Source organism: Dasypus novemcinctus, chromosome 29, assembly GCF_030445035.2.
Source record: "Dasypus novemcinctus isolate mDasNov1 chromosome 29, mDasNov1.1.hap2, whole genome shotgun sequence".
In the NCBI taxonomy this organism is placed as follows: domain Eukaryota; kingdom Metazoa; phylum Chordata; class Mammalia; order Cingulata; family Dasypodidae; genus Dasypus; species Dasypus novemcinctus.
The window spans coordinates 10814902-10838845 of record NC_080701.1 but is presented as its reverse complement, the minus strand read 5'-3'; the positions used below and the strand labels follow the sequence as shown (position 1 = coordinate 10838845).

The window sequence follows — 23944 nt, the reverse complement described above, 5'->3', positions numbered from 1 at the left end:
CATCAACAGTACCATTTTACATTCCTACCAACAGTGAACAAGTGTGCCAAATTCTCTGCATCCTCAGCAGTGCTTGTTATTTTCTGTGTGTTTTTTTTTTAAATAATAGCCATTCTAGTGAGTATGATGTGGCTTCTCACTGGGGTTTGATCTGCATTTCCATAATGGCTAATGATATTGAGCATCTTTTCATGTGCTTATTGGCCATTTGTATATCTTCTTTGGAGAAATGTATTCAAATACTTTGCCCATTTTTATTTTATTTTATTTTTTAAAAGATTTATTTATTTATTTCTCTCCTTTGCCGCACCCCCCCCACCTTGTTTTCTGCTCTCTGTGTCCATTCGCTGTGTGTTCTTCTGTGTCTGCTTGTATTCTCATCAGGTGGCACTGGGGATCTGTGTCTCTTTTTGTTGCATCATCTTGCTGCATCAGCTCTCTGTGTATGTGGCACCACTCCTGGGTGGGCTGTGGTTTCGCACGGGGTCACTCTCCTTGCGCAAGGACCCCTCCTTGCATGGGGGGCACCCTTATGCAGGGGGCACCCTTACACGGGGGCATCCCTGCATGGGCTGGCACTCCTTGTGCTCAGTAGCACTGTGCGTGGGCCAGCTCGCCACACGAGCCAGGAGGCCCTGGGTATTGAACCCTTGGATCTCCTATATGGTAGGCAGATGCTCTATCTATTGAGCCTCATCTGCTTCCCTGCCCATTTTAAAATTGGGTTGTCTTTATGCTGCACTCCAAAATTTCTTTATATATTCTGGGTATTAAATCCCTACAGGCTTGCAATTTGCAACTATTTTCTTTTTTTTTTTCTTTCAGGTTTTTTAGGACCTTGCTTTTATTTTTTTTTAATTTTTATGTCTTTTTTTAAAAGATACATAGATCACAAAAAATGTTACATTAAAAAAAATAAGAGGGTCCCATATACCCCACACCTCACCCACCCCACTGCTCCCACATTAACAACCTCTTTCATCATTGTGGCACATTCATTGTATTTGGTGAATACATTTTGGAGCACTGCTGCACCACATGGATAATAGTTTACATTGTAGTTTACACTCTCCCCCAGTCCATTCAGTGGGTTAAGGCAGAATATCCTGCATCTGTCCCTGCAATATCATTCAGGACAACTCCAAGTCTCAAAAATGCCCCCATGTCACAGCTCCTTCTTTCCTATCCCTGCCCTCAGCAACTTCCATGGCCGTTGTCGCCACATCAATGTTACAATTTCTTCCATTGCTAGAGTCACAGTAGTTTTGTAGTAGAATACCAATAAGTCCACTCTAATCCATATTTTTTTTTTTAAGATTTATTTATTTATTTAACTCCTCCCCCGGTTGTCTGTTCTCTGTCTTTTTGCTGCATCTTATTTCTTTGTCCTCTTCTGTTGTTGTCAGTGGCACGGGAAGTGTGGGCGGCGCCATTCCTGGGCAGGCTGCACTTTCTTTCGCCCTGGGCGGCTCTCCTTACGGGGCGCACTCCTTGCGCATGGGGCTCCCCTACGCGGGGGACACCTCTGCGTGGCAGGGCACTCCTTGCGCATCAGCACTGTGCATGGGCCAGCTCCACATGGGTCAAGGAGGCCCAGGGTTTGAACCGCGGACCTCCCATGTGGTAGACGGATGCCCTAACCACTGGGCCAAGTCCATTTCCCAATCTAATCCATATTTTATTCCTCCATCCTGTTGACCCTGGGATGGCGATTTCCACTCTACCTCTAAATCGAGAGGGGGCTTAGATCACACATGGCTGATGGACGTGATTCTCCTGCTTGCAGTTGTAGACACTCTTGGTTCCCTGGTGTGGTGGTTGAACATCCTCACCTCCCTGTTAGCTGACCTGGGTAAATCCAATGAACTGGAGAATCGAGTTGCAACTCTGCTGAGGCTCAGGACCCAGCTGGCACATGGCCAGTCCAGAGATTCAAGTCTCCTGAGTACACATCAATCCCAGCACCAAACACAGGTTCAGTAAAAGTGACAGAAGAGGCATGTGGAGAAATGTCACATCAGAGTCCAACTCCAGTACACTCAGGAGCACAAATTTCAAAGTAGGGCCCACTGACAAGGCGCTGAACTCCAGAGCCATCTACCATGACCATAGAACCTGTGTATGTTCATAGCCCTCAGAAGCACCAGTACCTGGGCTTGCATTTACTTTGGCTGTCTCTGAGATCCTGCTGAGATGTGCATAAGTGTGACCCCTCTGATGACCTCCCAACTCATTTTGAAGTCTCTTAGCCATATAAACTCATTTCTCTTTACCATTTCCCCCTTTTATTCAAGGTGTTTTCTAGTTGCATCACCAGCCAGTGAGTGCTTGGTAGTAATCCCTTGGTGCCAGGGAGGCTCATCCCCAGGAGTCATGCCTCATGCTAGGGAAACTATTTTCTCCTAGTCAGTCATTAGCTCTAGGTTGTCTTTTTGCTTTCTTGATGATGTCCTTTATTACCCAAATTTTTAGTTGTGATGAAGTCCAGTTTATCTGTTTTTTCTTTTGTTACTTGTGCTTTTGGTGTTCTTTAGAAATTCTTGCCAAATTTAAGGTCATGAAGGTTTTCCTCTATATTATCATTAATAGTTTTAGGATTTTAGCTCTTATGTTTAAATCCTTGATCCATTATCAGTTAATTTTTGTATTTGGTGTGAAGTAGGGTTCCAACTACATTCTTTTCCTGATGAAGATCCAGCTATCCCAGCACCATTTGTTGAAGGGGCTATTCTTTCCATTGGCACCCTTGTTGAAAATTGAGAAAGTTTATTTTGGACTCTCATTCTATTCCATTGGTCTATATGTTTATCTTTTTTCCAGTGCCATACTGTTTTGCTAATTGTAACTTGGTAGAAAGTTTTGAAATCAGAAAATGTGAGACCTTCAATCCTGGTTTTCTCTTTCAAGAGTGTTTTGACTATTTGGGGCCCCTGGCAAGTCCATTTGACTTGAGGATTGGCTTTTCCATTTGTGTGCTTAAAAAAAGGCTGCTGGAATTTTGATAGCATTGAATCTGTAGATCACTTTGGGTAGTAATGACAACTTTCTTTAAAAGTCAATTTTATTGATTCATATTCATAAAGCATACTGTCCATCCAAAGTGTACAGTCAATGGTATTTGGTTGAATCACAGAGTTGTGCATTCATCACTTCAATCAATATTAAAATGTTTTCAAGTAATGACACCGTAATAAAATTAAGTCTTCTGCCCTGTGAACTAGGATGTCTTTAGATCTTCTCTAATTTTTAGGAGTGTTTTGTAGCATTCAATGTACAAGTCTTTCACCTTCTTGTTTAAATTTGTTTCTAGAATTTTTTCCTTTTACATACTATTGTAAGTGGAATTTTGAAAAATTTCCATTTCCGATTGTTCATTGCTCATGTGTAGAAACACAACTGATTCTGACTGAGGATTTTTTTTTTAAGAAGGTAGCAGGGATTGAACTCTGGACCTCATATATGCAAAGCAGGTGCTCAACCATTGAGCTACATCTGCTCCCTGAACAGAACTGATTTTTTTGTGTTATCTTGTACTTTGCCACTTAAATGAATCCATCAAATTCTAATAATTTTCTTGTGATTCTTTGAGATATAATGAATGAAGGATCATGTCATCTGTGAATAGAGAGAGGTTTACTTCTCCAATTTGGTTGGTTTTTATTTCCTTTTCTTGCCTAATTACTCTGGCTAGATCTTCCTGTGCATTGTTGAATAGCAGTAGTGAAAGCAGATGTCTTTGGTACATGATCTTATGGGGAAAGATTTCAGTCTTTCACCATTGAATGTAATGTTGGCTGTGGGTCATTTTAGTTAGTTTGTTTTTTTTTGACCCGGGGACCTCATATGTGGGAAGCCAGTGCTCAACCACTGAGCCACATCAACTTCCTTGACTGGTCCCCTCATTTGTTTTGCTTGTTGTTTGCTGCTATTTCTTCGGGAGACACCAAAAGCTGAACCCAGGATTTCATATGTAGAAGGCGGGCACTCAACTGCTTCAGCCACATCTCTCCTTCAGTTTAGTTGTGGTTTTTTAAAAACATTTTATTTATTATGGAAGTATATTTAACATAACACTTCCCATTTTAACCACCTTTAAGTGCACAATTCAGTGGCATTAATTACATTTATCATACATCTTTAGTAAAATGTTTTTTAGTTTATGAAATAACTAACAGAATTTTACGGTTGGGATGGACCTCAGAAGAGCTCTGGCTAGTCCATACCTTATTTTATAGTTCAGGAAACAAAGGCTCAAAAGTAAAGCAGCATGACCACTGACCACCTTACATTAAACTAGCTAATCAGAGTACATAGCAACAGTTTCTACCACACGTAACTTGGCAATGATGCAAATATTACCTGGCCTAACCTGTTGGCTTGTTTGCTCTTAGTAAGGTCCATAAATTGCAAAGGCTGATAAGATAAACATGAAGGAATCATGTGTCTCATGGCATGGGTTCCTTTCAACTTATGAATCACGAAGTTCATTCCTAGAGTGATTTTCTTCCTTTTTTTGCAAGGCCAGGTTAGATTGAATATAATCAATTACTGGAATTAGGTAATGTAGCAACAAACATTTATGAATGTAAATAATAATTCTAATATAATAGAAATTAATTATAACATAATTATAATTTTTTTACAGCTCTAACTGTTGGACATAATAATCTCTAAGAATGAAATAAACTATTGGTTTAGTTATTTAATTTCCATTTAGGCCATAATTCTTTCTGGATAATCAAATTCCTATTTGGGAATTCTTCACATGTTATTGGAATAAATTACAGCAGATAAAAATATGCCAACTCATAATTTTATAAGGCAGAAAAATCTCATCTTTTTCAACATTAGTTGTGCTAAATCATTATTGATCCAGATGGATTATTTTAATAAGAATGCATAAGAAAGGGTTAAAGAAAAATGAAGCATCCAAAAATATCTCTCTTCTTCAGTCCTCCTCAATTAAAAACAAGTGTTTATTTTGTATGAAGAAATTTACAGAATACTGATCACAGGAACAATTTGTAGTTGCACTGAGCAATTATTGTTCTTATACTATAATATTGTTATTTTACATTTATCTGGTCTACTCCAGCTCTGTTTTGGTTACTATTTGCATGGAATACCTTTTTCAATCCTTTCATTTTTTTTTTTAAGATTTACTTATTTATTTATTTATTTATTTATTTATTATTACTCTCCCCTCCCCCCACCACCCCGGTTGTCTGTTCTCTGTGTCTATTTGCTGCATCTTCTTTGTCCGCTTCTGTTGTTGTCAGCGGCACGGGAATCTGTGTTTCTTTTTGTTGAGTCATCTTGTGGTGTCAGCTCTCCATGTGTGCAGCACCATTCTGGGGCAGGCTGCACTTTCTTTCCTGCTGGGTGGCTCTCCTTACGGGGCGCACTCCTTGCACATGGGGCTCCCCTACACGGGGGACACCCCTGCGTGGCACAGCACTCCTTGTGTGCATCAGCACTGCGCATGGGCCAGCTCCACAGGAGTCAAGGAGGCCCGGGGTTTGAACCGTGGACCTCCCATGTGGTAGACAGACGCCCTAACCACTGGGCCAAGTCCGCTGCCCCCTCGATCCTTTCATTTTTAATCTGGTTGTGTTCTTACATCTGAGGTGGGTCTCTTGTAGGCAACATACAGGCAGCTCATATTTTTTTATCCACTCTATGTCTTTTGATTGGGGAGTTCAAGCCATTGACATTCAGTATTATTACTATAAAGCCATTATTTACTTCATCCATTTTGTCCTTTGGTCTTCTGTTGTCATATCATTCTATTGTCTGTCTTCTTATCCTTTAGTTTACCCTTTCTAATAATCTTCATTTTTAAACTCTTCTCCAAATCTCTCACGCTTTTTTTTTTCCTTTCAGGCTGCAGCACCCCCTTTAGCATGTCTTGTAAATCTGGTCTTTTGGTAACATATTCTATCAGATTTTGTTTGTCTATGAAGACTTTGAACTCACCCTCATTTTTGAGGCCTTGCTAGATACAGAATTCTTGGCTGGCAGTTTTTCTCTTTCAGTATCTTACATACATCATACCACTTTCTTCTTTCTTCCATGGTTTCTGATGAGAGGTTTGCACTTTAGCTTATCAAGTTTCCCTTGTATGTGATGTTTTGGTTTTCTTGCTGCTTTCAGAATACTCTCTTTATCTCTAATATTTGCCATTCAGAATAGTAGGTGTCTGGAGTAGGTCTTTTCGGATTTATTCTGTTTGGGGTGCATCCTCCTTCTTGGATATTGATATTTATGTCCTTCATAAGGTTTGGGAAGTTTTCAGTCATTATTTCCTCAAATATTCTTTCAGCCCCTTTTCCATTCTTTTCTTCTGGGACACCAATAATGTGAAAGTTGGTGCGTTTCACATTGTCTTTCAGTTCCCTGAGACTCTGTTCCATTTTTTCCATTCTCTTCTCTTTCTGTTCTCCTGTCTTTTCTAGTTCAGATATTCTGCCTTTGAAGTCACTAATTATGTCTTCAAGCAATTCAAATCTGTTCTTGTGTGCCTCTAATGTATTTTTAATCTTATCCATTGTGTCTTTCATTCCCATAACTTTTTTGTTGTTACTTTTCTTTGTCAGCTTTCAAATTGTTCTTTATGCTCTCCCAGTGTCTTCTTAATTTCCTTTACTTCTTTAGTCATATTTTCTATAAATTCTTTGAAGTGATTTGGGAGAGTTGTGGGTTATCAGTGATTAATTGTATTAAATCCTGTATCTCTTTAGGGTATTTGGTTTGTTCTTTTGGCTGGGCCATCTCTTCCTGTTTCCTAGTATGGCTTATAATTTTTTGCTGATTTCCAGGCATCTGAATATGTTGGTACATTTAGTCTGATGGCCAATTTCTTTTTCTTACCTATTGGTTTTATTTCACAGCTTTTCTTTGCTATTTGGCTCAACTTATTCTCAGTCTTTAGAATTGCCCAGTCTTCAAAATCAGGCCTGGGACCCATTACAGGAGCGTGGATTTTTCCCCAGAGGTTTGGATACAGTTAGCTTGAAGTTTTTGTCCATGCAATTTCCAGAACAGCCAGCAGATGGTGCTAGTTAGTGCATCTTTGCACTGAGGTGTTGCCATCTGGGCTTTCCTGTGTTCCTGTGTTGACTCTCCAGAGCAGAGATTGAAAGCGGGCTCTGCTGGCCGAATTCACTGAAGAAAAGCACCCAACCAGCCCTCCCTTTTCTCTTGAAACAGCTGACAGTGAGGAAGATGTCTGTTCCCCTCAGTTGGCTGCAGTGAGCCTGGGGCTTTACCCCAGCTTAATATCTTGGGAGTGGGGGTGGGGAGCCCTTCCCAGCTGCCCTAGGCACTTGGTGACTCACGCTTGTTGTTTCAGCTTCTTCCATTCTCTGTCCCTCCCCTTCCTGGGAATTGTGTAGCACTGTCCTGGTCTGTGACCCCCAAAGCAGGTCCCTGGGATAGCTTTTGCCTCTTTCTCCATTTCTCTGGGAGCACTCAGCTCCACCTGTTAGTGCGTCATCATCTTCCCACAATCCTCCCTAGAGTGCCACACTACTAAGGAAGAGGGGGCAGCTGGAGTGCAGCGTGGCGACAACCTCAATCTAGTTTTAACACTATTTCAATCCAGTGCCCAGCTGTCATAACAACTATTTAAAAAATCAAGCCTTAAGTCCTAATTCCTTGAAAAGTTTGCTTACATTCCTACCTAGAATCACCTTGTGCTGTAGAGAAATTGCTACCTTACCCGCTGAGAGGTGTCTACTCCTCGCTTTCTCCTAAGTATTAATGGGATGGATGTTTAACTTCCGACAGTTTCCTGTCCAGAAGGCACGCTGAGCTGTGCTGAACGGAGCTGCGTCCCAGAATCTCTGATGTGTAACGGGAAAGCAGATTGTGCAGATGGTGCTGATGAACCAACTACATGTGGTAGGAAAACACTTGCTTTGCTTAAGATGGGAGGGGGAAGCGTGAGATTCAATAACTTAGTACCTGCTCTCGGAAAAGATGCTGCCATCTCTGTAAGTAACTTATCCTTCAGTGAGGAGTCCCTTACATTTTCCCAGTTCCAGCCCTTGGCTTAGTTCTTTTGAGCATGAGTTAAAGTGACCTGCACTTTAAAAATTTGAGGACTCTTCTCATTTTGTAGCTTTAGGATGACAAACTCCTCAAACTCTACTGCTCCCAAAATTCTAGAAGAGATAATAGGACTGTGCCACTGAGGAGCATATCATTTGTTCAAAACAAATGGAGACTTCTCTAAAGATTTAACAGAGAAAGGAACAAGGAAGGACATTTCCTAGTGGGAAGAGAGCAGTCAGCCTTGATGTCTTTTTTTTTTTTTCTTTTTTTAATATTACATTAAAAAAATATGAGGTCCCCATAGACCCCCCATCCCCCTCACCCTACTCCTCCCCCCATAGCAACAATCTCCTCCATCATAATGAGACATTCATTGCATTTGGTGAATACATCTCTGAGCACCGCTGCACGTCGTGGTCAGTGGTCTGCATCATAGCCCACACTCTCCCACAGTCCACCCAGTGGGCCATGGGAGGACATACAATGATGTCTTATTGCCTGTGATCCTCACCTTAAGAAACACTGATAATCTATGAGGAGGAGTGAAAACGGTATGTGGTCATTTCTCCATGATTTCCCCTAAAACACCTGCTCTTACATGTGAACGATGAGACCTCTTTGGTACTGATAAAGGCTGTCAAAGAAACTTTTTCCTAAGGGAATAAGGACATGTAATACTGGAAGCATAGACAATGGGACAAAGTTCAGGTTTCTGATCCTATACATATGTCATTAGGATTAGTAAATTATCCTATCACTTCCTGAGGTCAGGGTCTCAGGCACCCATAAATCTTAGAGAAAATCGATAAAAGGTTGCCGGCTCACCTGCAGGTGAATGATATAGCAACACTTGAAATTGTCCCGATTGCCAGCCTAAGAAGAAATGCCTTTGCCCTGCTCCATGGGTTCCATCTTGGTCTCTTCTGCAGTCCTCCCCCAAAACCTTCCCATTCCTAGGCAAGAGGGCAAGGTCAAAGGTCATTCTTAAACAATGGTCTATTCCTCGTGTGAGAATACAGGGCATGCGACCTGAAACAGTTGAAAGAAGTTTTTGCAATGACACGTCCGCTGTGTTCAGTGTTGACAGCCACCCTGTTTCCACCAGGTAAAAACTGCTCTCTGGACAACGGAGGCTGCGAAGGGCAGTGCAGTGACACGGGCTGGGGTGTCCAGTGCTCCTGTGGCCCTGGATGGCAGTTACAGCCTGACGGCCGGAGCTGTGCAGGTCGGGACTCTTCGGGCTTGTCTCATTTGGGGGGAATTGGAGATCATCATTGCCTCATGAGAAAGGGCTACATTTGGTGTCCTCCCCTTCCAGAGTATAAGGCTTTCTGTCATGCCATACAGAAACTCCTCACTTCAGGGCCATGGCTAAGGTCCACAGCAGGACAGATTCTAATTTAGAACGCATTCTGTGTTAGTCCTGCTTGTTCTTGCTGGTGATCTGACCCAAGGCACTCTGTCTTTCTGAGTCTCATTTCTCCCTTTGGAGAATGGGATTAATGACAGCTGAGGGACTAAGATAAACTCCATACAGCCCCACTATTGAGTGCTAATCTGAACAGGCGATGGCTGGTACCTTGTAGCACTTGTCCGTAAAAATCTGTGATCAGATTTTAGGTTAAAATGGGACTAGACACTTGAAGGATTTGTGGTCCTGAAGCTCTTGCCTAAAGAGTAAACCAGCCTTGCCACCTGCGGCCTGGTCAGTGACACCTGCTCACGAGTTCCCTCTCTCTTTGGGGGATCCCCTGCAGGGATGGCAAGGATACAGGATGGCATATTATTGATTGAGATGGCATAGAAGATATGCTAAGCATAGGTTTTAATATGAGGAATCCATCAGGAATTTTAATGAGCCTGTTCTGGATACAACAAAAAAATTTGTGAGTTCTTCCTTGAAAGCATGACAACAGCATCATGTCATGGCCCTTAGGGGAGTCTGGGTTTCGTGCATAACCCCAGGCTCCTACAGCTGCACTGTTGGGTTTCTGTCCCATGAATGACTTCACTGACCCCTGGGCTTGTCCTGTAGCTATGCCTTCATCATTCCTCTCCTGATGGGAAGGTGTTATTCTCTTTCAGGACCCTATGGTTTGGGAGAAAGGATGTTTTTCTGGCAATACCCCCAAGGAAACACATTCCTTCCTGCTGAATAAAACAAAACAAAACTCTCCTAATCTTGAGAGTCTTGCTCTTAAAGTTTCCTGCCATAGGGCTTTGAGAAACGATAGCACCTGGTCTAAATTATCGGTTCTATCTATGAGCTTACACCTTTTCCGTCATCTTGGATAAGATGTCCTACGGCATTGGTAGTGAATTCTAGGTACTGTCATCCTGAATTAGACTCTGGGTGACTTCACGAGTGACATGTCTCCAGGAATCCGTAGGTCTGTGCTCTGCACCACCCAAATATCTGGTCCCTACATTGAAACATATACTTCTTCCGAGATATATTCATGCGAGTGGGAATTCTATGAGCAGCACCTGGCACAGCGATTTCCACCTAGTGTTTTCAGCAAGCATCTGGAAAGGGACCCAAGAGGACAGAGATCTGAAGATACTGTTCTGGGGTCTTCTCCAACGTCCTGCTCTCTGTCGGCAGATATAGACGAGTGCTCTATGGCATACAGTCCCTGTGGACAACTCTGTCATAACGTCCCTGGCTCTTACTCCTGTGACTGTGTTCAAGGGTACCAGCTCCACAATGGCACCGACTGCCGAGTGACAGGTGAGGTCTGATACCCGGAGCAAAGCCTAGCACCTGCTTTATTTTTTGTCAGTAATTATACATCAAAGTGGTATAGACAATTCATTTGAAGGTCGAGTATTAGGGCTATGACTTTATTCTTTCAATAAAGAAGCTGATTTTTGAGAATTCTTTACCCACTTTGACAGTCAGTTGCTATTAAGTGTCTGTAAAATGACTGGTTCTTCGGGCTCTAAAATGAGGTGCTCTAGCGATTGAACCAATATCATCGTAACTTGCCCTGTGCTGCTTTACACTGGGCACTTGACCACCTTTGGCTAGTATTATGAGGAATTGATTATATATAGGTAGGAGAGAGGCTGCATCTGAAATGAGATGACGTAGTTAAGTTCTAAGATTAACTTTCATGCATTGGAGTGCAGAGGCAGGAGAGAGGCATTCCAGGTTGGTCAACCAGGACTCTCCTGAACACACCTTAGTCCAGATGTCAGGAACAAGTAGTTTTGGGGCGTGAAGGGTTAGGGGAGGGAGCGGTACAACATCTTTAGTTAAAGGGAATGGTGTGAAGAGGGTTTCCAAGTAATGTGTCCCTACTGCACTTCTGCTTCTATTGCAGGTGATGCTGTTAAAATCCTTATAGCCGCAGATCAAGGGCTTGGCATCCTAGATGGAAGGACAGGTGTCTATGACATTCTGATGCGTGCCAAGTCAAGGCCTGGTTCTGTTGCATATGATCTAGAGAGAAGCACGTACTTCTGGGTGGATGACGTCTTAAACGTGTTTGTCCTCGGGAAGCCAGCCTCCGTTCCCCTCTATCCAGGTCTCTCCATAGGCATTACAAGCTCTTGCTTTTGAAACCTACTTAAACATAGTGTAAGGACCACATGTATCCATCCAGGTGCCTTCTTCTGTGACTCACTTGTCACAAAATGTAAAGCCATAAATTTCAGACCTGAGATAAGACTGTGATAGTTTGGCTCCACAAGAGTGTGCTGGTGCATAACTCAACAAGAATTTGCTATTAAAGAGTAGAGAAAAGTCTGGGAAACTGGGGCTCAGGCCTAGGTTAGTCTTAACCTCATTACTAGGTGACCTTGGATGAGTTCTTAACCCTTAGAACGGCCTTTGATATGATAGGGGCAGCAGGTTAGTGCGATTACACTAAACAATGCCTTTGAGGTGTTCAGCACAGTGCTGGGCACATAGAAATGCTCTGTAGCATTTAAGAGGTAGCATTCATAACAATTCACTAGAAACCTCTGTAATAAACATGACCTAAAACTGAAGTCATGTTCTCCTGGGTCTTTTGACTATGCTTCTGCTAAGGAACTTGTCTTTTGTCCATTGTGTAATGGAAGCACGGTGGCTCATTTCTGGCCCTCACTCCCTGTGTCCTCTTTGCTTCATTGTATAACTTGAAATCAGAAGGTGTAGAGAAGTTTTGTCCAAGTGTAGGGTAAGACAAGCATTGAAGAATGCAGGACCATAACACTGTATCCTGTGTCTCTAGAACTTAAAACAGTGAACAGTATCTCTGTGGACTGGTTCACGGGACAGTTGTATTGGGCCAGCAGCTATGCAAGGGTCATCTGTGCTGGCTTAAGTGATGGCAGAGGCTACGTCAAAATCCTGGAAAAGGATCTCATGCCAGAGCAGCTAGTTGTGTTTCCTGCCAAGAAGTAAGTACTGCTTCTTTCAGAGTATATCCAGAATCATTGGTTATTGTAGATATTTAAGAAAACACCTCAGCCTTTTGCAACTTAGGTCTTATTTGCTCCCCAAATTTCTTAATTTTTGAAGGCTCAATCAAATTTTTTGGGTCAAACTTTTCATAATGTACTAGTCTAGAAGCAGAAAAAAAGATAACATTCTTAGCAGCGCAATAATACGAGGGCTGTACGAGAGCTATGGCAGCTCCTTCTTCAGAATAACATGTGCAGGGGTGCAGCTGAGGGGATCCTCTAAAGCCTTGCCCTCTTGCTTTTGTCAGGTACTTGTACTGGGTAAATCAAGGTGAGAAAGACACAAGGACTATCGAAATGGCAGGAATGGATGGATCTGACCGGAAGGCACTTGTGTTTATAACCAGAGAGGAAGCCAGTGGACTGACCCTGGACCATGTAGCTGGCAGGCTCTATTGGATCAGTAGATATAAAAAGGTACTGCTTTAGGTCTGGAGGACAAGGTAGACTCTTTTGTTGAGAACTTGATGTTACCTTTACAGGTAAGTACAAAGCTCTCTTAAGTCTTAAACCAACTTGTTGAAGTATCATCTTCTGGCCATGAAAACTAGAGAAACTAGAGAAAACACAGTATCTCTAGGGTAAAGCCAGACTGTGTCATCATAGGTTGAGAGTCTTAGTGTAAATTTTTAAGCACTCTACAGTCAACCCAAGTTAGTTCTGGAATTTCCTGGTAGTCCACGTTGAACTGAGGATACCAAATGTCCAAGATGGCAGACCACTTCCTTGGAAGCAGACAGTTATGTAGGTACTTCAGGTCTTTATCATGTTGTCTAGATTGGGGGAACATGGAAGAAAAAGACAGTATGACATGAACTGAAGGCATAGGCTTGTGAGTCATGTTTTTAGGCCAGTTACTTTTGAACTTTGACTTTGGCTACTCATGATGCCTCTTTGTGCTCCTGAGAATTTCCGCCTCTGAAAACAGGTAAAATACACACCTCATAAGGCAGTTTGAGAATGCAGTTAAAGGATTTGGTGCAATGCTGGGGTGCAGACAATAAGTTATAGTAATTACTTGCACAACCCATCCGTGATCTTAATTTGTACAAGAAGCAGCAGTCCAGTCCACTGGTTTTGGTATCAGTCTCCATGTCTCCTAAGATGAGGTCATCTCTATCAGTTGAGCTCACCTAAACTGTGGTGACACTGACACAACACCCCCTGGTGATGCTGCCATACTCTCATGAGACTCTTTAACCCTTCAGTCCATAGAGTCAGTGAGAGTGGACGGCAGTGGGAGGTACACCTTTCCTGAGATCTTCTTGGAAGATGAAGATCCAGTTGGACTAGTGATATTTGAGAACTGCTTCTTCTGGGCAAATAAAATGCAGCTGTTTCGTACTTCACGCCACACCCCAAAGAAGAGAGAGGTGCTATTAAATGCCTCTGTATCTGCTTTCTCTGTCCTCCACAAGTTCCAGCAGCCTAGGAGTAAGTAAATGGCTAGCTTTCAAAATATATAATAAACTTTATTTTTAGAGAGGTTTTAGATTACCAAAAGTTACATAGAAAATATAGGGGATTCCCATTTCACCCACCCCTCCCCCTATTAATAGGGGAAACCCTATTAATAACATCTTACATTAGTATGATACGTTTATTACAATTGATGAACTAATATAGAAGCATTGCTACTAATGGCTTGCTTTTAAATGCTTATGAATCAGAATGTACACTAAATGGAAATGGCCTAAAATTACTACCTTGTTCTGTTGTTGGAACTTGCTGTTTTGAGGCAGGGGGATGTTCTGGGTGTCATTCCAGATGTTCACGGTGCTTCTGAACAAAAGCAGCTACTAAGAAACTCACTCTAACCATGTGCCTTGTGCCTGTTCAAAGCATTGGATGGATTTGTAATGTCTAAAATGTAGAAAATATGGGAGGGCTGTAATCTATTCAGAGGAATAGAACAGCTTACTCACTGGCAGAAGACTGAACCAAGCCCTGGGTCCTGTCCATAGGAAGAAGTCAAGTATTCATTGACTAAGAGTTTAAAAGCTTTTGCTAACCTAAAATTACGTCAGATTGAACTCAGGCAATTCTTCCTAAATAGGTCTGAGAAACTAACCAAAGTAGAGAGAGCCTAGACCACTATGTAAAGTTGATTCTTGTGATTCACAGTGGTTATATTCTATAAAGTCACCACAGATGGGTGGGGGATATATGGGGACCTCATATTTTTTTAATGTAACATTAAAAAAATAAAGACAAAAAAAAAAAAAACCTGTTTAAAAAGAAGCTCAAAAAAATAAAATAAAATCTCAAAAAAAGTAAATAAAGTCACCACAGACACCTGAATTAGCAAACACTGCAGCATCACTTCTAGGAGAAATACAGTTTGTTTTCTGCTAACCTCTGGTCTATGCTCTTCTTTTTAAAAAAACATTTGTTTTGTTTACTTATTTCTCCCCACCTCCTTATTGATTGCACTTCCTATGTCTGTTTGTCTTCCTTGTTCTCTAAGAGGCACCGGGAACCGAACCTGGGACCTCCAATTTGGAAGGGAGGGCGCCTAATCACTTGAGTCACCTCCACTCCCTGTTTTTTTTTTTGTCTCTCATTATGTTTTTCCTTGTGTCTCTCATTGTGTCAGCTTGCCATGCCAGCCCATCATGCCAGCTTGCTGTCTTCTTTAGGAGGCACCGGGACTGAACCATGGACCTCCCGTGTGGTTGGCGGGAGCCCAATCACTTGAGCCACATCCGTTTCCCTCTGGTCACATGTTCATCAACCAATCAATACATAGCCTTGTTTTATGTGTAGTTGTGTTTAAAGACACCTACTTGAACATATACTATTGACTAATCAACATTGAACACATGGCCAACGGTGCTGTACTTTGTGCTGAACGAAGCTCATCTAGCACACATTTTCTCCGTAAGGCACGTCACAGCTTTCTTGCACTTAGGAACACTATATAGCACTTCACTTGGGGGTCATTTAAAGGGCAAAATCACCAAGAAAGTGCACAAGACATGAACAATGGGTCAGTCAATGTGCCATAAAAAGGATACTTACTTATGGCACGAGTGCTGATGAGAGAGGCAGAGCATAGCCTTGGTGGACGCACTCATTAGTGGGCAGGTGCACATTGAAGGAGTCAGTGGCCACTGCTCTGCGTATGTGTGTGAGTGACTGCGACAATGCCACCAGGATTGACTGGAGGTCACAAATACATTTTACTGAGTAGGTAAATGTGCACATGTGGGGTCTGTGAGTAATGAGGATCAACTGCAGCTCTGAGTCTTCCTATGATCACGTTCGACAGTCGTTTGCCTGAACTCTCAGGACGAAGATGCTACTGGTTGAAGCTGAATTTGCTCTGCTCTAATATAATCTAGAAAGGCAATTGTTATTTCCAAAAGACAGGAAACCATAAGAGTTCAAAAGTTGTCACACCTAACTTAGAAGGTAACGCGCATCCTAGGATTTCTCTTAAGGCAAAAATGACTTTTCTTGAGTATTATTTTGTACTAGTTTGGGTAAATAAAATGGAAACTGTTATCTAACGTGCTTCTATTTTAAATTAGGCATCCAGTCAGCATGTGTTCCGGGTTCTTGTAGCCATTTATGTCTCCTGTCCCCCATCCATCCAAAGGGCTATAAGTGTGTATGTCCAGAGGGAATGTTTCTTTTACCTTCTGGTAGATGTAGTGGTAAGTACGTGGATGAAACAGGCTTGGCTAAAGGGGATATGTTTGTATGGTGGGCCTGGAAATAATGTAGCTTCCATTTCTAGGTCACTTTTGTGTAAAACCTACTTTGATTATGTTTTTTTAAAAAAGAAACAAAATACCTTTACTCTATTCAGTTTTACACTTTATAATAAAATCAATTAAATTAAGTTAGTATAAGAAATAAATCCTATAGTCTTCTGGCTCTTGTTAATAAGCAGAGTGTCTACTTCAATATTCTCAACCTAAGTTCATCATGGTGCTCGTATATTAAAGGCTATGAAGTCCACTGAGTAGACTCTATTCAACTTACTGGGCTTTCTCTATAGAATATGGAAGCTTTAAGAAGAATAGAGGCTGTAGTTGTGTCTATTTCCTATCCACCTTCAAAACATGCAGCTCACGAGGCATAGACACCGAGTGAGACCGCAGTATAATACGCTGTCGTACTAAACTCAGGGCTTCAGCTTAGCTTGTATTTTGTACATTCTACAGACACACTCAAATACCTGAGTCACTTTTCTTTAAATAGACCTGCAGAGCTGAACTTCTTTGTCCCCAGAGTTGCACGCTGCAAGCACAGGCTGGGTGACATCAACAGGTAGGAAGAGCACCTTCTCCAGCCTAGCTCTCTAGCCTAGCCTAGCCTGGGGCTCATCACATTCCCGAAACCTTTCAGCCGAAATCCAAAAGTCTTAGCCCTTCTGGAAAGCTCAGCAACACCTTCATTTGCCGAAGCAACTTGCTCCTCCAGGAAGCTGTGGCATTCATGCTACACTTGTGCGTCAGAGGCGAGCTTTATAAGAGCCTCTCCACGGGTGGAAGGCCTCACTCGAGAGAGGGGCACGGCGCAGAGGGGCGCATCGGTGGCTGTGGAGTGCGTGTAAATAAAACTACACTATAAGTAATAATAGAAGGGAGCATGAGGTTATCTGACAAAATCTCTCCTTTTCCTTGGTAGAGTTCAAACTTGTGTTTTCTTCCGGCAAACATCTCTACTTGTTGAAAGTTGGCTTTCTGGGAGCTGCTCTAGAGAAAACCCTCCTGCAGCAGCTTCCCAGGGACGTCTATTTGCTGGACATTGACTGGAAAAGGAACCTTGTCTACTGGACAAATGCCCAGGGACATCTCTTCTACTCAACCGGCTATTCAAGAGAAAAGCAAGGAATTTGGACAGAACGTTCAAGTACGTTTGAGTGACTAGCTTGTTCCTTTTCTCCCTTTATTTTCTGCTTTTAAAATTAAGCTAGGTCAAATAATCCGACCTGTTTCTCCTCGGAATCAACCTGAATGCTAAAGAGTGGTCTTCGCTGGTTTGAGCATTAAGGGCCTCTGATTTACCTTTGCTCTGGCGTGGGGTTTGCAGACTGTTAAAAGGCTCCGGTGATTGGGAAACCCTGGAGGTAGTGACAAGACTTAATCTTTTCTTTTTCTGGCCTGAAGTCTGGGGTGGGTAGGAATGGAACTTAATTGGTTCCATTTTGCATTGCAGATTTTGTTTCAGTGTATTTAGCTGTCCTTTGCTGTGCAGATTTCAGAGAGGAACAGCCTGGTATTTTCTTAGCCTTTCTCTCTCCTCCCACTTGTCCAAATGGCACAGCTTACCCTCAGGTTCCCTGGACGCAGCTAAATGCAAACGTCTGTTTCATAAAGGAGAACAGAGCCTCGAGCCCATGGACAAGTAACAATTTCCGGACACTTGCGCCCTGGGACCCCTGCTATGTACTGAGGATACTGTTTACTGCAGCAGGCCCGTACTTAAATACATGTTCCTGAAACACACTGCACAGGCAGCGTTCCTGTCCCAGGCTCCCGTGCGGTGCCTGCCCCCTGGACCTACCCCTACTTGACCTGGAAACTCTCAGGGGACCTGACATGAGCAGTGGCCGCGTGGTGCCAAGGGCTGGCCTCTCCTGTAATTGTCACAGCCAGGGTCTGTAAGGCACGGCCAGTTTCCTCTGCGCTGGCTCCACCGCGGGGGCTTAAGGTCTTGTGGTAGGTGGATAAAAAGTTTGACAGAGGCAGGCAGGTGTTTAAGGGCAGGAATTCACGTCAGCCCTGGTATCTAGACTGTCCCAGATGGCAGGGCCTCCTGCCAGCCCCTGAGCGTGCAGCCTTCCGCTGCCTTACGTCAAACGTACTGACGTCAGCGTTGCTTCCTCTGGGGTACGTTGTTCTTATCCTCATCTTGAAATTGGAGGCTGGAAACTACAGGAGCAATTCCTAGTCCTTTTATGGGAGGGCTGCCACATTCTCTCTTAGAAACGAAGCGTGCATTTCCTTAAGAGCCTTGTAGCACCCCTCAAAGAACGTTTCGCGACCCTGGCGACTGGGCTTCACCCCTGAATCCTTGAGGTGCCCAGGCCAAATCCACCTGGGTGGCTTCGAGCAGAGGAGGGCACGAGTTTCTCGGCAGGTGGCAGAGCCCAGCAAAGGAGAGGGGGCGCCTGGGCTGCTGGCAAGTCTAGCCTCACTACGTAGCTATGATGAAGTCCCCTGTCTTCTCCTGGGCAGGCGTGACGGAAGGGAGGTGAGGAACATTCCAGAGTATAGTTCTTGGCAGCTCCTCCATGTGAAAACACTCCCACCTACACACCTGGTAGGTGGGCCGAGCCCGCGCTGAGCCCCGCTGGTTCTGGCTCCCACCCTCGGCCACCTTGCCAAGGCTCAGGCCTCACCTGTGGGTCGACTTCCCCGTGGCTAATGTTTGCGTCCTTACTAAGGTGCGTAGCCGGTGGTGTGCTGGCAAACGTTTAATAATCATTCTCCAGGGGGAAGTGGGCGTGTAGACACCTGCATGAGTTTACGATGGCTTACTAATGTAAAGGATACACAGCACACGGTATGCAGATAATAAAGTACAGACTGTTCTTCATTGTAAATTCCATGTGCTGATTGATTTTCACAGAATGCTTTTATTATTCTGGATTCTTGGCTCAGGAGCCTCTCTGTGGTTCCTATTTAAGAAAGATTTGACGAAACCCAGTGATGAATAAATGCTAGCTCGCTATCTGATTTGGCAAAGAAGCTGCTGACATCACTGACGAGCGAGTGTAACTGACATCAGTGTTTGACGCTTTTGTTTCCGTAACCAAGTGAGAGGAAAGTGATACCATGAAGACTTGTTGGAATTAGTTCAGTAGTAACGTAAATGATCTTTGCTGGACTGGATGTTGGTGCTCAAGCTTTAGGAAAACATCGTTCTAGTTTTTTGTTGCATGTAAAATGTAACAGCTATAGACATGGCACCCTAAAGTTTCATCTGTTATTCATGCTTTTGTTAATCAGTTAAAAATTAAGCACTTTTTATTAATCACTATCTTAGATCTATACCCGGGGGTGTCTAGACCAGGGGTTGGCAAATTGTTTTTTGGAAAGGGCCAGATTGTAAATATTTTAGGCTTTCTGGTCACTCTACCATTGTAACATGAAAGCAATCCAAACAATATGGGAATGAAAGGGCAATAAAACTTTATTTACAAAAACAGGTGAAACAGGCTGGAATTGACTCAAGGGTCATTGTTTGCCAATCCCCGCTGTAGACAATCCACAGAACAAATCAAGCCCTGATTTGTAATGCTGCCAATTTTCTTGGTGTAAATACTCACCATTGGCAGATCTGAAGCTTCTGATGTGGGGTTGTTGGGAAGGGCTGCTCAGAGCATGGTATTTCCACTGCACTGATAACGATAAACATAAATAACCAAGAGTGCAGATGACAGTGAAATGCAGCAAAATAACAAGCAATGACTATGTAGGGCCTTTGTTTTTAATAAAATATAGTTGTTTATATAAGTTAGTTGTTAATAATGGCTATGTTGAACGGCCAGCTTACAGAATTCCTGAACTTAGCAGTTGGCTGTTGTGACCTTGTACAAGCAAACTCCAGCTCTTTGCTGTAAAATACCAGACACTATTGTAAGCTCTTCCATATATTAACTCCAATTCTCCTAACAGCTCTATAAGAGAAGCAGTGTCCTCTCTTCACATTTGAGGAAACTGATGCACAGAAATTAGCTGATATCTTAATGTGGAATGGGTATTTAGATGAGGCAGTCTGACTTGCAAGCCTGATACGACTCTTCACCTCTGTTATACTGCACCCCTGATTAGCTAAATTGCTAGCTTAGACCAAGTTGCACAACTAGTTATCTTGGGTGGGAAGCGAGTGGGAGGGAACTCTGTAGGTTAGTACCTATCTTGGTTATTCACATCGAAAGAACTGGTACTTCCTGGCCTTTATACACTTGGCCCCCCATATCTGTGCTTTCGAGGTACAGGGCTCCCTGCCTGTCCTCTGTGCCACAGACCTGCCACGGCACTGCTGTGTGTCCCTGTAGCACAGTCTCTGCTTTCATATGGTCATTTCAGACACATAAGGATTTTTTTTTGGTCTTTATTTATTTTTTTAATGTTACATTAAAAAAATATGAGGTCCCCATATACCCTCCACCCTCCTCACCCCCCTCCTGCCCCCATAACAACAACCTCCTCCATCATCATGAGACATTCATTGCACTTGGTGAATACATCTCTGAGCACTGCTGTACCACATGGTCAATGGTCCACACCAGAGCCCACACTCTCCCACGGTCCACCCAGTGGGCCATGGGAGGACATACAATGTCCGGTAACTGTCCCTGCAGCACCACCCACGACAACACCAACCCCGAAAATGCCCCCACATCACATCTCTTCCTCGCACTCCCTACCCCCAGCAGCCACCATGGCCACTTTCTCCACACCAATGCCACATTTTCTTCAATTACTAATCACAATAGTTCATGAATAGAATATCAGTAAGTCCACTCTAATCCATACTCTATTCCTCCATCCTGTGGATCTTGGAATGGTTGTGTCCACTCCACATCTATATCAAGAGGGGGCAATTCTCCTGCTTTCAGTTGCGGGCACTCTTGGCTCCCTGGTGTGGTGGTTGACCTTCTTCACCTCCATGTTAGCTGAGTGGGGTAAGTCCAATAAACCAGAGGGTAGGAGTTGCAATGATTTGATCTCATGCCTACCCTGGTTGGAAGAAGGAATGTGCCTCTGAAGTTGCGGATTTGCTTTCAGATCCAGCCGTGGCTCTTAGGTACTTGGTCTGTGGTTAATGCCTGCCCCGTGGGGCGGTTGTAGGATTGGACCTGCCAAGGGGCCAGGACCAGAGCGGGCAGGTCGAAGCTGGCTGCCCCCTCTCCTGAGCAGTGAGGACTCACCTCTGCATCCCCCATTCTCTCCCTCCCTCTGTGAGCCGACTCTTAAGACAGTGACCATGTCTGAAGGCCCTCTCTAACGACAGCTACCTTTTCCCCTCTCAGTCTGTGCAGCAAACGTGGACATGCCAACTGGGCACCTGTACTGGCTGCCCTGTGACAGAACCGCCATCCTGAAGACTAGAGCTCCTGGCCCCGACACACGTGCCCTGCACAGCTCAGATGGCATTATCCTGCATCTCCTCCTAGACTGGCCCAAGAGGGTGCTCTACTGGGTAGAGAGCGGTAAACACTTGCAAAGCATGGCCCTGGATGGCACATGCGGACGGGAAGTCTGGAGAGGCACCTGGGCGGCAGACACCCAGATGACCTTAGACCTCAGCTCCTCGAGCATCCTCTGGACTGAAGGGCAAGGTAAGTGCCATGGGCCATGCAGGTGAAGGAAGCTTGAGTGGGACGGTGAGCTCTGAGCAGAGAGTCTTGATTTTTGGTTTTTTTAAAATAATTTTTAAATTAAAGTTAAGAGATCACAAAGAATGTTACATTAAAAAACATAAAAAATGAGGTCCCCACTGCCCACCCTCCTACCCCGCTATTTTTGTAAATTCAATTTTTTTGAAGATATATACGTCACAAAAGAAAATGTTACATTAAAAAATATAAGAGGTTCCCATATATCCCCCACCCCCCCACCCCACTCCTCCCACACCAACAACCTCCTGCATCATTGTGGCACACTCACCACAATTGGTGAACACATTTTGGGGCACTGCTGCACCACATGGGTAATGGTTTACCCTGTAGTTTGCACTCTCCCCCAGACCATTCAGTGGGTTATGGCAGGATATATAAAGTTCAGCATTCTTAGTACAGTGCTTCCAGCCATTCTTAGAACTGAAGTTCTCATTTGCACAGTGAATGCTTAGACAAATCACTTGCCTCCAACTCAGTTCTTATGATTCAAGAGATCACAAATTCAGAAAGAACATATGAATAGCTTTCTCTAGCATGTAGAATGTATTTCTACAAGGAGAAGAAATGGAGCCAGACGTGGCTGGCAAGTCAAGTCCAGAGGCTGCACTGACAACCTGAAAACAGGTCTGAGTGGAGCCTGTGCTGCACTTGACCTTCCTCTTAGCTCAGAAGCGGCCCCGGGGCCCGGCGGCTGTGAGCTGATGCCCACGTGCTTTCAGGGTGCAGAGAGGAGAGGAAAGTCCCACTGATGCCCCCACATGGCAGCCTAAGCCCCTTGCTTTCCCTGGGGCCTCAAATACTTCCTTTGCCCATTTTATTTATGAATCCAAAACCCATAAAACTCGCCGGGCAGAACGCACACAGATTTCGGCTTTGGGCCCTGAGTATTTGTCAAAGGGACCCCTGCGTCCCCTCCGTCCGGTCACTTGCCCTGTGTCGATCATAAGACCTTGACTCTTCCTTAGGGCTGCACGGCCTGAGTCTCCTGAAAAACAGAACGTACCCTTTGAGCAAGGCCTGGAGCGCTGGGCTGGCAGCTGCCCACGGGCCCTACCTGGTGACCGCAAACAAAACGGCACTTGTGCTGTGGAGCAGGAGGAGGCTGGAGACCTTGACGGTGCTGAGGGGACCGAATTTAGGGAAAGTGGTCATCGTGACCGAGAACCTCGTGCTTCCAGGCAAGTCCTCCCCCGCCGGGCTATTTGCAAATTGCTTCTCGGTGTGTGTGTCTGGGTGTCCTTCTCTGTTTTGATGGTTGCCTCAACCCACCATTCAGCAGCAGGCTGCCCTCTCCCTAACATGTCCACGGTCTGGAGATTTAAGAATCTAGTGCCTTTCTCAAGGGAGCCAAGTGCCCCAGGTCCCCGAGCTTTCCTGAATGTTCTGCGCTTCAAAGGCGTTCTTTAAAACTCGCACACCCAACCCCTTTTAAGAATCCAGTTGCACAGCAGCACATCAAAGGCTCTTGGTTTCACAGGAAGAGAAATCCATTTGAAGTGACGTAAGCCAGGTCCCCAAACTGATTTTACCAAAGAGCCCCCCTTTTCTTAGCAAGTAGCATTCTGCAGAGGGACCTTTGAGGAGCTGTTCTGAGACTATGGATACCAGGAAAAACAGCAGCATCCTTCCTGCTGCTAAAGTTGTCATGGCCATTTGGGTTAATCTGCTAAAAAAAACCCAAAAAAACGAAAAAACTGACCCTGCATCTTGAGGCAGGAAAAGGAGAAATCCTCTTGCAGGTTCCAGGAGCGTTGACAGCTCTGTGGCCGGGAGTGCCAAGGAGAGATGAGCACCAAGGGACACGTCCAGAGCACGGTGGCCTCCCCCCTCCAGCCGGAGCCCTGCTTGTAGATTCAGAGGTTGGGCTCAGCTGGGCTTTAAGAAGCATCCGGTGTAGCGATACATAGCTTGGATGGTCAAGTGTGCCGGTAATGGCCAAGTGCCTTTTTTGGGTAACGAACTCAATCCCGGTTCTTCTACCAGCGAATTGGTTGGGTTGCTGCGAGAGTCGCTGAAGGGTGCTAATTGGTGCCGCTCAGCAGTGTAGCCAACACACCTCCACAGACGTGAGGC

The 23944-nt window shown here is 44.1% G+C and overlaps 1 protein-coding gene across 6 annotated transcripts in view; it reads left to right on the top strand.

The window, feature by feature from the left end:
- LOC131276610 (low-density lipoprotein receptor-related protein 4-like) overlaps positions 1-23944 on the top strand; it is a 52839-nt gene that overhangs the window by 7593 nt on the left and 21302 nt on the right. For 3 of the 6 annotated variants that reach the window (XM_058290137.1, XM_058290135.2, XM_058290138.1), the window contains exons 5-8: positions 16041-16166; positions 17146-17370; positions 21503-21811; positions 22837-23049. In XM_058290137.1, the coding sequence (XP_058146120.1) occupies positions 16041-16166; positions 17146-17370; positions 21503-21811; positions 22837-23049 (873 nt within the window). Of the gene's footprint in view, positions 1-7788; positions 7903-9160; positions 9281-10660; positions 10787-11381; positions 11586-12275; positions 12445-12755; positions 12925-13715; positions 13942-16040; positions 16167-17145; positions 17371-21502; positions 21812-22836; positions 23050-23944 lie in introns of all 6 variants that reach the window. The other 3 variants (XM_058290132.1, XM_058290133.1, XM_071212627.1) reach the window with 2 other exon arrangements.